General features: G+C 39.9%; 1 protein-coding gene across 9 annotated transcripts in view; it reads left to right on the plus strand.

The window, feature by feature from the left end:
* The window catches only part of KCNAB2 (potassium voltage-gated channel subfamily A regulatory beta subunit 2), a 189,057-nt gene that overhangs the window by 94,594 nt on the left and 82,281 nt on the right, over positions 1-12,182 (plus strand). For 2 of the 9 annotated variants that reach the window (XM_075604949.1, XM_075604951.1), the window contains exon 2: positions 8,394-8,632. The exons of the other annotated variants lie outside the window; for them this stretch is intronic. In XM_075604949.1, the coding sequence (XP_075461064.1) occupies positions 8,415-8,632 (218 nt within the window). In that variant the 5' untranslated portion in view covers positions 8,394-8,414. The remainder of the gene's footprint in view (positions 1-8,393; positions 8,633-12,182) is intronic. 9 annotated transcript variants of the gene reach the window in all.

The raw sequence follows: 12,182 nt of genomic DNA on the forward strand, positions 1-12,182 counted from the left end.
AATCTGTGTAAACTAGCATATGTCTTTGTGCACGGCAGTTTCCTTTTCTATTATTGTATTTAATCATTGGCGCCTTTTGCTCTTCAAGACGGTTTTATTTGTTTTGCATGTGTTTGCAGAGAATAGGATACAACTTTTACACCCTGAATGTGCTTTGCTTTTCTATGTTGTTTTCTGAGTTCTGTTTTGCATTGCCGTGTAAATATAGTAAGTATACTTTGAGAATTTGTCAAATCAAAATGCTGTGCAGGTCAAACAAAACAGCGTGTTAAGGCTAATTACAATGTTTTTGGGTTCAATTACATATTTTTTAATTAAACTGCCTGTTTTGCAAGTGCTCTGTGTTTTATCTGCAGATATATAGAAGTGGGAATATTGCATTCTTCATCTCTTGGGTCAAATTTTATAATGGGATTTATTTGTGATCAATATTGACAATTTGATATATGAGGAAGCTAGAGGCAATAAAGCATTCAGAAATTGGGTTACAATTTGATAACCTGCTCCTAGGAGACACACTGATGCTTTTTCTCCCATGCTCATATAATTACAGTTCTATATAGAGATTGACAGTTTGATCAGGGTGAGAAAAAAAGGCCTTTAGTTATTGCGTAGATACAGGTACGTGTAATTTTTACATGCGAGTTAGGGGGATTTTATTAGCTGTTCACTGTGCCGAGAACTGTGAAATAGACATTTAAAAATTACTTTTGTTTTTTAATTGTTATATTAAAGTTTAGGATGGCAACATACAAAAAAAAAAAAGGTAATTTTTGCAGTGCCAGAGGTACAACTGCACCAAAGTGCCACCGGACCTCTGGCATTTGTGGTCACATGATTGCTGTAGGAGTAAACTAACCTGGAGGGTGTCTGTAATTCCATTAGAATCAGCACGCAGCGGTCTGCCCAATCATCCCCTTGAAAACAAACAGGCATGCCATGGCATACCTGGTACGTCAACAGGGCCCCTGGTTAGCGAGGCCTCTTCCATACCAGTGCATCATAAGGGCACTCTAAAGGTTGACATTGGGTTTATTTTTTCTCATGTATACCCTTTTATCCAACTGGTATCTCATTACCACTTTAGCGACTACTGTAATATTTAATGTGACTTTAGCTACTATTTAGAAAAATGTACATATATTATCCATTAAAACAGTTTATTTATTTTTTAATATATAAACCTACCCGGTTCCTACTTAAATACTGATTTATGTTTTAAAACGCCACTGATTTGTATTTATTTATTTATTTTTCTTATTCTCGTGACAAGTTTATTTAGACCTTTGTATGTATGGTATATGATTTATTGATAGATATACAGTATCTATCTATATCATTTTTTTTTTTTTTTATAAACTACAGTAAGTTTTTAGGCGTACATTTTTAAATCGTCTAAATCTATATCACATTGTTAATGGTAGAGCCTGTATTACATGCTAAAAGCTTTCACTTGGCTGCGGAAGTTTTATTGCACTCGTCGCTACAACAGAAACATGGCACCACTAAGCATCTTTTCAAGGCACCGCAATTATGCAAAGAGCTGAGATGGCTAGATTGCGTTTAACCCCATCGTGGCCAGAGGTACAGTATTTCCATGACCTGTCCCTTCACGATGAGTAAGGGTTAAAGAAAGTAGGCTAGCCATACCCTGCAGCTTCAAGCATTACATATTATATTCTTGTTCTTGTCCGTTTATAGCACTACTAAGGAGACTAATCTTGCCATATTCGGCACATTTTAGAGATGCAATGCTATGTGGTAAGAACAATATAAATAAATCATTCTTACAGGAAGTTTGCACAGTTCTTACAGGAACCTCTGGTAGGGTAATGGGTATTGATTGAAGTAAGGTGACGCTGAAGAACACTTTTTAAATGCATTTGTGTGTTTATCTTCCACCGCAAATTTGTCTGCAATTTTTCAGACGGTAATTGATCCTTTTGAAATGTGTTCAGCTGCTAAATCAAAGGATGCTTATGCTGATTTTGTGTGAATACAGCACATTGATGATGGTGCCTTCCAAATGTAAAAAGATAATGGCCCGTGAACTTATTTTAATATATTTTACGACAATTTGGTTCCTGAAATTATTTTTAAGCACAACTCGACACTCCTTACCTGAAAGGACCAATTCATGCATTTTGATATTTTTTAATTATAATATATATACATATTTTTTTACAGTGGTTTGAAGTAGGGGGTCTCCGGAGCTGAACACCATTAATTTCAGCTTTGGGGACTCCCTGCTTCCCGAGGTACAGACCTTCAAAGGGGGTGGCGGTATCTTGTCAAAGTTTAAAGCTCCCACGTCATGTAGGCGAATAGGATGCCGAACCTGATGACGTAATGGCTTCTTATTGGCCCGCAAGGCGCGGGAGCTTTGAAATCCCGCTATTACATGAAGCTAGCTAAGCAGCTACCGGCAGCACATATGAAGATCTATCTCTGGATGCAGTGGGTCCCCGGAGCTGATATTAATGGGATCAGTTCCGGAGACCCTCTGCTTCAATAAAACGCCTGCTTGGATTGCCTCATTTAAGAGTGTACTACACATAGATGTAGCCGTCTTCATTTTTCCCTTTGGTGGGGTATGTTTGCGTAAACCTGCCATTGAATCCTATGCGAGCTCTATGATTTTCTGAGTTCTAATGGGATATGTTGTGTTACCCAGGGGAATAGTGTCATGCGTTATATTTCTGTATGTGTGCGTGTGTACTTTGCCCACGTAGTCTGCCCGTTTTCATCTCCGGCGGCTTCTGGAGATGCGTCGCCAGGGTAACGCGGCATCAAATGCCGCTGCGGGGTCACGTGAAGTCGCGTTGCCATTGCGACGCAATGTCACATGACATAGTGACGTCAGAAGAGGCTGGACAAGAGGTAAAGAGGGGTGGAGAGCAGGAATGGGGGCGCAGACTGAAAAGTTTGCCCATCCTTAGTGTAGAGTGGAACAATTTAATCGTTTTTGTTGTCCTTCTGAAAATTTGGACTCCAGAACTGAACACAGGTGAGATTTTACTAATGATCTATAAAATAGCATTACCACCCCTCTCTATTGATAATTCCATTTCCTATACAACTTAACATCCTGCTGGCTTACTCCATTGCTTTGTAACATTACAGTACTTGCCTAGTTTTAAATCCGCTGAAATAATGCCTCCCAAGTTCTTTTGAATTGACTTGTTGAATTGTTTGTTCTTGTATGGCGCTGCTAGTTTTACATAGTGCTTTACAGAGACATTTTGCTGACACTGTCCCTGTCCCGTGGAGCTTACAATCTATGATTTTGGTGCCTGAGGCACAGAGAGATAAGGTGACTTGCCCAAGGTCACAAGAAGCTGACACTGGGAATTGAACTCGGTGCCAGAGTCTGTGTCTTTACTCACTGAGCCGCTCCTTTCCTCTATAGTAGTTGACATTCTAGTGCCATTCTAATCCGTTTTTTTGCCTTTTGGATTTTTGTGAGCTAAATGCATTATTTTGCCATATTTGGCACTACATTGTCGTCAAATCTACCCAAATCAGATACAGTTTGTTTACCCTGTGGAGTGTCAATCCTGCTGCAGATCTGTGTCATTTGCAAAAAGGTATAGTTTTCCTTCACGACCATTTGTAATGTCACTAATGAAGATATTAAAAAGCACCAGTCCCAGTATAGATCCCTGAGGTACTCCACTAGTCCCTTTCCCTATTCTCAATACTGTATATTCCATTTACCGCAACTGTCGTTTTTCCTGTTTGCTCTCCATAACAAATGTGGTGCAAATCCAAGGATCAAAATGCATTCTCCCCTCATTCTATATGCTGTTTTATGGTCTCCATGGTGTGTGGCCCTTGCTTGTGTCCATTAACGAATGAAAGTTCTCTAGGCTTGGATAAGCAATGCAGATGTAGCCAGACTTGCTGTCCCCAGAACCTCAGGAAGAAAAGCAAAACGCAGCAGCTCCGGGGTCCGTATAAACCCCATCTGCCTGCATGGGTCGGTTCTGCAGAATGGGGATCCCTCACAGAGAATTTCTCACTAGCGGCACAGACAACATCAGGCTACATCTGTATGATCTGATCGTAGGTGGGCCTTGGACTTTAATGGCAGATGTTCTTTCAGCAGTCCCAATTAATGTGAAGTAAGCTTACAGTAATATTTGTGAAGAAAAACAAGCAATTGCTAAGCCTTTTATTGTAATTACACAAGATCAGTGGTTAAACAATTTTCATATCATATTGTACAATTGAAATGATGATTTGTTTGAAGCTGTAAAATTTGTAATGTAAGAAAAATGCAAAGTGGGAAGCTGATCTGGACGTTTAAGAAATAAAGTTAAAAACGAATATCGAACACTTTTGATTTATCTTCGAGATTTCACAGCATCAAAATTGACCTTTACTTTTTTCTTTGGTTGAACATTGCTTATGAGCTTTCATTTAGTTAATTGACTTTTGTAACTTTAATACCATGTGTGATTTGATTTCTTGCTTCTTGGAAGCAAGTCATCCCAGTAGTATCCCAGGAATCGAATACCTCAATCTAGTATTGGTGCACTTTTCCCCTCATTACCAAATTAAGTGTTGACTTAATTGGAGATCTTCTACAACGACATCCTAATGAGAATTTACACGCCTCAAAGATCAAAGTACATTAAATATATTAATATTTTAATAATGAATGTTAGGATAGGGAATATAGCCTTCCCAATCTCTATAACTGGTAGTGCAGTTGTTGGTTCAGTCTCCGGTTGTAATGTAGATACATCATTTCTGACGGATTTCCTGACTGTGTTTAGTAAATATCGGGACCGGAAGCTTAGGATGACTTTTACTGCCCTCCTCTCTGTCTCGCCCCCTCTATTTCTTTGCGTGACGTGCATGGGATGCGAACAAACCGGATTCTCTCAATTTTGAGAGGAAGCAAACAAAATTTACCGTCCCCCAACCTAAGTCTTGTAAGTGAAAGCAATGGAAAAAGGACATTTAAATAATTGTAATTGTCTGAGTTTGTCATTAATCATAGTTTTAACCGATTTAAACATATCAAACTTTCATTAATTCAGGGATTGTTCCATATGTGGTTACAACCTCAAAGGGACAAAAATGAAGTGCATACCATGGTCAGGGCCGGTGCAAGGGTTTTTTTTTTTTTTTTTTTGCAACGTAGCCCCTCTCTCTCGTGCATCCCCCTCCTTTCTCACCCCTCTCCTCCAACTCCTCCTCTTCTCTCACCCCTCCTCTTCCTCTCACCCCTGGCAGGAGGGGAGCAGGGGTAGAGACGCGTGGTGGGCACGGATCAGGGTGGCATAAAAGGAAGACTGAGGACCGCAGGCGCGAAACAGGGCCATAGAGGAGGATGACTGCTGGGAGGTCAATGTGATGTACCAGCGGCAGACACTGAACGTTAGTGAAGACTTACGGGTTGGGCAGCTGGAGCGCGCTCCTCCAGGCCGGCGTCCTCCTGCCGCCCTGCTCTGCTTCCCGCGGTCCTCAGTCTTCCTCTTCCACCACTGCCCGTCTCTACCTGTCGACCGTATCTGCCACGACCCTGCTCCGTGCCCACCACCCGTCTTCCTCCTCCACTCCCACGGCCCCCAAAATATGCTGCCTTTGGCGATTGCCTAAGTCACCTAGTAGATGCATTGGCCCTGACCATTGTGAAGGAAATAAGAATATATTCAAATTCACAAAAAAATACTTATTTCTGAAGAAGCGACTATGCTGTCACAAAGTGGTGGTTGGCCAACCGCTACCCTAACAACGTGTGGACGTGATCACATCAGTAAAACGTGTGATGTAGCGAGCTCAGCAGTGACGGGAGTACTGAGTTTGTATATGCTAATGCACATATCCGTATTGGGTGCAGACAGGAATAACGGACAACACATAAGCCATACATGCTTAGTACAAACGTGTTTGACTGCACATCTGTAAATTTATATGAATTTTAATACGGTATATTCTTACTTCACCATCGTATGCGCTTCCCTTTTCTTTGTCCCATTTGAGGTTGTAACCAGAAGCCAAGCACTTCCTTTATAAAAGCGGCACGCAACGTGAAGGTTTTTAAATGCACATTTGGAATCTATTTGGAAATTTTATGGACTTGATTATAACTTCTATATGTCATGTCTGTGATGTAATGTTAATTAAGATACCATTTTTTTTTTTTTTAATTTAGATTATTTTCAGCTAGGCCGAGTCAATTGTATTAGCAGAGATGTATTTTTTATTACATGAATAAATTAGTTATTTATATCATAGGACTTAACATTTATCACATCACAATAGGTATTGGCACTTAAATACACTTTACTGTATTACAATTTTTTCTTTCGATTTTTTTATGTAGTGTTTGGTGGCAGATATTTCTTATATATAGGTGTGTGCATGTACTGTATATACAGATTTCTGTGTGTATGCACATACTGAACGTATCTATATTGGATTTTTTATCATAGCCCCATGTGGAATTGCACCTTTTAACAGGGATGGACAAATGCACTCAGCCAAGTGCATTTTTTTGTCCTCATGGAGAGTGGTTAAGGAGTAGCTCTCTGTGATACCTCTATCTTGTTTTTAGTGCGATTATCAACTGCACTCGGGGTGTGCAGACAGCTGCTCCTTTCCTGAAGCTCAGTATCTAGCTTACTGTGGGTCGGAGCTAATTTCCCTCTTCCTTTCAGCCCCCCATTGCTTCTAATTTTCATCCAGCCACGTGAAACATAATGTTTTGAGGACTTAACCTCCTTTCGTCAATGCAGCTGGCAAAGGGAGGTTTAAATCCCCGAAACGTTGTTTCTTTGTCTCTGCACCAATGTAATTGTTAAAGTAGCATTCTATGAAAAAAAACAGAACCCATGAGTGTGCTAATTCTTCGTTGCTGTATGTGACTTCAGGGTGTGTACATGGCGTTGGTTATGGACCTGAACCAGGACCCCGACAGGAGCTATCTAAAGGATCTACGAAATGTTGGTGTGTGTGCGCGCCCGTAGAACATTGTGCTTGTAGTTCAGGTTAGCGATACAAGAAGAGGGAGAATGAGTCTGTGATTTTAAATGGGAATACAATAGATAGATGTTTAGACCAGTTATAGACATGAGGTGGACAAGAAGAATAATGCACAGGATGGAGGGGCAATAGTGAACATGGGAGAAAATATGAACAGGGAACATAATAGGCACAATGATAGCCATAGAGCAATGTTTCTCGACCGTGGTGCCATGTAACCCATGGGTGCCTCAGGCTAACCTTAAGGGTGCCCTGAGAAAAAAGCAACTGATGTGAGCTTTTAGTGTATCAACCCAAATGCAGCAATGTTTTATAAATGTATTGCTGATTAATGATTTTTTATTACATTAAAAATAACAGAAACTGAATTTTTCAATTTCACAGTCAATTATGGTAACTGTGTAGTTGTAAGTTTCAAATTGTTGTAACTGGGTACTTATTTTTAGTTTCTATGCAGTTTTATTTGAACTTTTAATAAATTTGACAATTGAAGAGATTGTTACCCAAGCAATTGGAGCATCTCAGAGGGGTGCCCTGTGGGTAAAACAAGGTTGAGAAACAGTGCAATAGAGAGACAAACTTAAGCATCATCACTCCTAGTAAGCCACAAGAGACAGGATGGCAGTACAGTATGCACATGTTTTTAATTGTGGGAAATGTTTTAAATGAGGACAGAGAATATATTGAACCTGGCTTCTACATATTCTGCTTGGCTAGTGGAACATAAAGGTATTTTTTCAGACTTTTAAGAACTGAAACTTGGCCAACAGCTGAACTGCAGTATAGGGGAAAAACACATTAAACAAACTGAACAAAACGTCTTAATTTGTAAGAAAATTCACATGCTTTAATAGACGCATAAGTTAGTGGAAAAAATGTGTTCTGCACATTATTGGATGCAACATCAACTAATATGCTAACAAAAAGTCACTATGTTGAGCTAAAATATATTTTAGGATTGCATTTAAAGATCAATTAAAATTTTTTTTTTTTTTTTTGCATGCATGAAGTATTATTGCTGAAACTGATTTTGATCTTTTTAAGAAATGTGTTTTGCATGAAGAGTTCACCCCTTTTGATTTGCTTCTTAAGTGATTGTAGTTTACTTTGTCCGTGTTGAAGCCTATCAGGTTCATCTTGTATTGTTCTCTCTAACTTCTTGAGACTGGATTAATTTACCAGTTTGAGATCCAATAACCAATGACATGCATGTGTACATGTCTCTTTGATGTCAGACAAAAAGAATATATAAAGGTCTATTAATCAGTAGAGTTGCTAGCTTTGTCGGCGGTTTAAAAATGTTTGTTCCTCAGAAAGCAACTTGCAATGATTATGGAGCCTCCTCTATTAAGAGAACCCACTTGCCTTCTAAATCTTTGCATCTGAAAAATTCACAGATTCCCAGACCAGACAGCAAAATGCTGTCCATGTCATACAGTGGGAGCTTGAAAAGTGTGATAAGTAAATACCATTCTGATTGGGGACTTAACCAGGTTCACCATGTTGATGTGGTGGAACTCCAACGCCTTCGTGAAGTTAAAGTTGCTGCACATGCAAAAAACATGGAGGAGTTTCTCAAAATGCATGGGCTGTCGTTGGAAAACTGCACTGCACGTAAGACGGGCATGAAATATAGGTAAGAATTGTTTCTTATACGCTCCATCTCAGCTGTTGGTAAGATGCACTATTAATTGGCTTATGCAGAAAACCTTTTTTCTTCAAATACAGTGTACTTAATGTGTTTCTTATTACAGGGCTTCCCAACCTTTGGTACACGTACTACTAGGGGTACAAGTACTACTTGTACTTGTACACAAGGTCTTAAAATATTGTACTTCTTATTCAGGTTGGTGTAGTTGATAGAACAGACCTAAAGCTGAATAATCAGGAGCAATTTTATTGTTAAATTGCTATAATTAACTACAATTAAGGGAATATGTTTGCTATGTTATGATTAAAATTTAGCAAAAAGATACCATAGACCTATAAACACTTGGTGGCATGAAAAAAATCTGTTTTACCAAGTATTAAAATGTACTAATTTACAGACAAATGCAATGTTCACTTTTTTGTTTGTGTGTTCGTAGTTCAATGGCTCCCCACTAAGAACAAGACTTGGTTATAAAGAGCATCAGTTGCCATTTCTGATCAATAATGGATGACTGAATTAATGCTGTGGAAAATGTCTCTGCATATCTGTTCAGCGCTTTTAATGTTACTTTATTGTAAAGATCTACAGTACATGTTTTTGAAAGCCCACATATACATGGTCAGTGTCACGAACATGCTATCCGTGTGTATATGTGAAAGGGATTAATGACCTCTAGATAGCCAATTGACTCGCATTACAACAGGGCACTAACTCCCCAAAACCCATCACACTGCACCCCAATTACACTGCCAACACCAAAAATAATGTAAGTACTTAACTACAGGAGTCCTTGGGCCCCTTGATACTAGAAACAATATGGAATGTACACAAAAAACCTTATAGTATCTATTAATTTATAAAAATGTTTTACCAGGAAGTAATACATTGACAGTTGCCTCTCGTTTTCAAGTATGTCCTGGGAACAGAGTTATGTTGACAGATACATGGTTACAAATACATGCGTACATTAGGGGAACAGGGTTATACATTATATATAAAGACATTGCATAACATTAGGTGAACAGAGTTATGCATTATATTTGAAAACATTGCATGAACAGTTAAAGATAAAATAAGTTATAGGCGTATGTAACAGTTACAGACCACATTAAAATGTGAGACAGCTTTAGTTTTGAAAGAACGTAGACAGGTGGCGGCTGTGAGATTCTTAGGTAGATTGTTCCAGTTGTGGGGTGCTCGGTAAGAGATGGAGGAACGGACAGATTCTTTGTTGAACCTTGGGACCATGAAAAGTCTCCTGGAGTCAGATCTCATGTGATATGTGGTAGGGGTGAGGAGTTTGTTCAGATACAGGGGTATCTTGCCCAGAAAGTATTTGAAGGCAAGACAGGAAAGATTAACTTGGTGCCTAGACTGAAGAAATGGCCAATCTAGTTCTTTCAGCATTTTGCAGTGATGTGTGTTGTAGTTACATTGGAGTACAAAGCAGCATATTAAATTGTAGAGGGTGTCTCGTTTGATAAGGTGAGTTTGGGGTGTTGTGCCATATTCTATGTCCCAATAGTCTATAATTGGTATTAACATCTGCTGTGCGATGCGCTTTATGACCAGCTAGCTTGGGGAGGATTTGTTCCTTTAAAGTACACCTTGTTTGGCATATTTGGATGTTGGGGTTTCAATGTGCAACCTAAATGTTAAGTGGGAGTCAAACCATGTACCCAGATATTTGAAACTAGTGACAGGGGCTAGGATGGTACTAGAGTTGGTTCTGATCTGAAGCTCCATTATTGGAAAGCTTTAGAAATTTAGCTTTTGTCCCGAATACCATTGTTAATCTTGTTAGTGTTGAATAATTGATTTCCCAAAACAAACAGTTTTTAAAGTCTCAAAAAAACAGATTCAAGAACGTGTTCGAGGTTAGAGAGGCTAGGGCTGTGTGCATATAAGATTGTGTCATCTGCATACATGTGTATTAAAGCTCCCTTACAAGCTGTAGGAAGATCCTTGATGAAGACTGAAGAGTAGGGGCCCCAAAACAGACTCGTGCAGGTATTATCCAAGGGGTTGGACCTAGAACCCGAGATAGACACATGTTGGGATCTACCCGATAGGTATGAGTGAAACCAGTTCCCCTATTCCAGAGAACTGAAATTTGTTTAGCAAGATAGCATGATCAACAGTATCAAAAGCTTTTGCAAAATCTAGGAATATTGCGCCAATAAGTTGTCCCAGTTTCATACTACACTGGATCTCATTGGAAACTTTTAGCAGGGTAGTTACCTTGGAGTGTTTGGGGCAACAGCCAGATTGGAATTGGCTAGGGAAATTTGTCTTGGTGTAGTAATCACTTAATGTGGAGTGAACACATTTTTATATGACTTTGGATAGTATTGGGAGAAAAGAGATTGGTCTGTAGTTTGAAAAAAAATTTGTCCCCATTTTTGAAAATTAGGACAACTCTGGCAGTTTTCCAAGTCTTAGGGATATGGACTGTAGACAAAATAGAATTGATTATGGAAGCAAGTGGTTTAGCAATGGCTGGGGCACCGAGTCGTAGGAACTTAGATTGCAGCAGGTCAGGTCCACATTGGCTGTTCAGTTTTAATTTGAGGAGCACTTGTGTAATCTCCTCTCCAGATACTGGGACAAATTGAAATTGGTGGGCAGTGTTGGGAGAGGGTGGGGCTATAGGTGTTTTCCCAGATTGAGCTTCCTGTTTCTGCGTTTGGGATGCGTTTTGGTAATAGGGAAGTACAGTTCTTACTGTGTAAAAGGCTGTAATGCACAGCCGAAACGTCGGATCACTTGGGACAATAAAGCATTTTGCTTAAGTCCGTGTGCTGGCTTCTTCCAACGCTGACTACTACTGGGACCTTTTTGGAGCACACCCTGCATGTCACGCACCGGCAGCTAAGTACCCCACTTACTAACCTCTTATATAGTGTACATGCATCATCCCTATTACCCAAGTACAGTAGCACACCCCATAAAATGTTAATTGAATGCGTTTGCAATGTCAGAGTATACTGTATCTGGCGAAACATATTTGAAAATGCGGATAATCTCTTTAAAAAGGTAATAGGTTCAATTAGAGTTCAAAGACGGTACTTATTATGTTTAACATTTTAAACATAATCATTTCTTTTGAGTTGAACAAATCAGTTGCCTGACTCCTACTTATCTCATCTGTCTCCTTCTCTCCTTGCAGTCTCTCGGTTTTCTCCTCCTACTGACCTTGCAGTCTCTCCTCCCCTCTCTTTGCACTCCCTCCTGCCCGATGTGCACACTGCTCTCCATTCCCTTCTGTCTCCTCTCCTCCTTGCTGTCTCTCCTCCCCTTCCTCCTCCATCATGCCATACTCCTCTTTGCACACTCTCCTTCCCTCTTGCACTCCGTGCCTTACTGTGTCTGCTCCTCTCTGTGCTCACTACACTTCCTCCTCTCCTACTCATGTGTCTCCATCTCCCCTTGCTGTCTCTGTTTCCTCCTACTACTTACCTTGCTGTCTCTCCTTCCCCATGTGCACACTGCTCTCCACTGTCTCTCTCTCTTCTCCCTTGCTGTCTCTCCTCAC

Source organism: Ascaphus truei, chromosome 6, assembly GCF_040206685.1.
Source record: "Ascaphus truei isolate aAscTru1 chromosome 6, aAscTru1.hap1, whole genome shotgun sequence".
Lineage (NCBI taxonomy): Eukaryota > Metazoa > Chordata > Amphibia > Anura > Ascaphidae > Ascaphus > Ascaphus truei.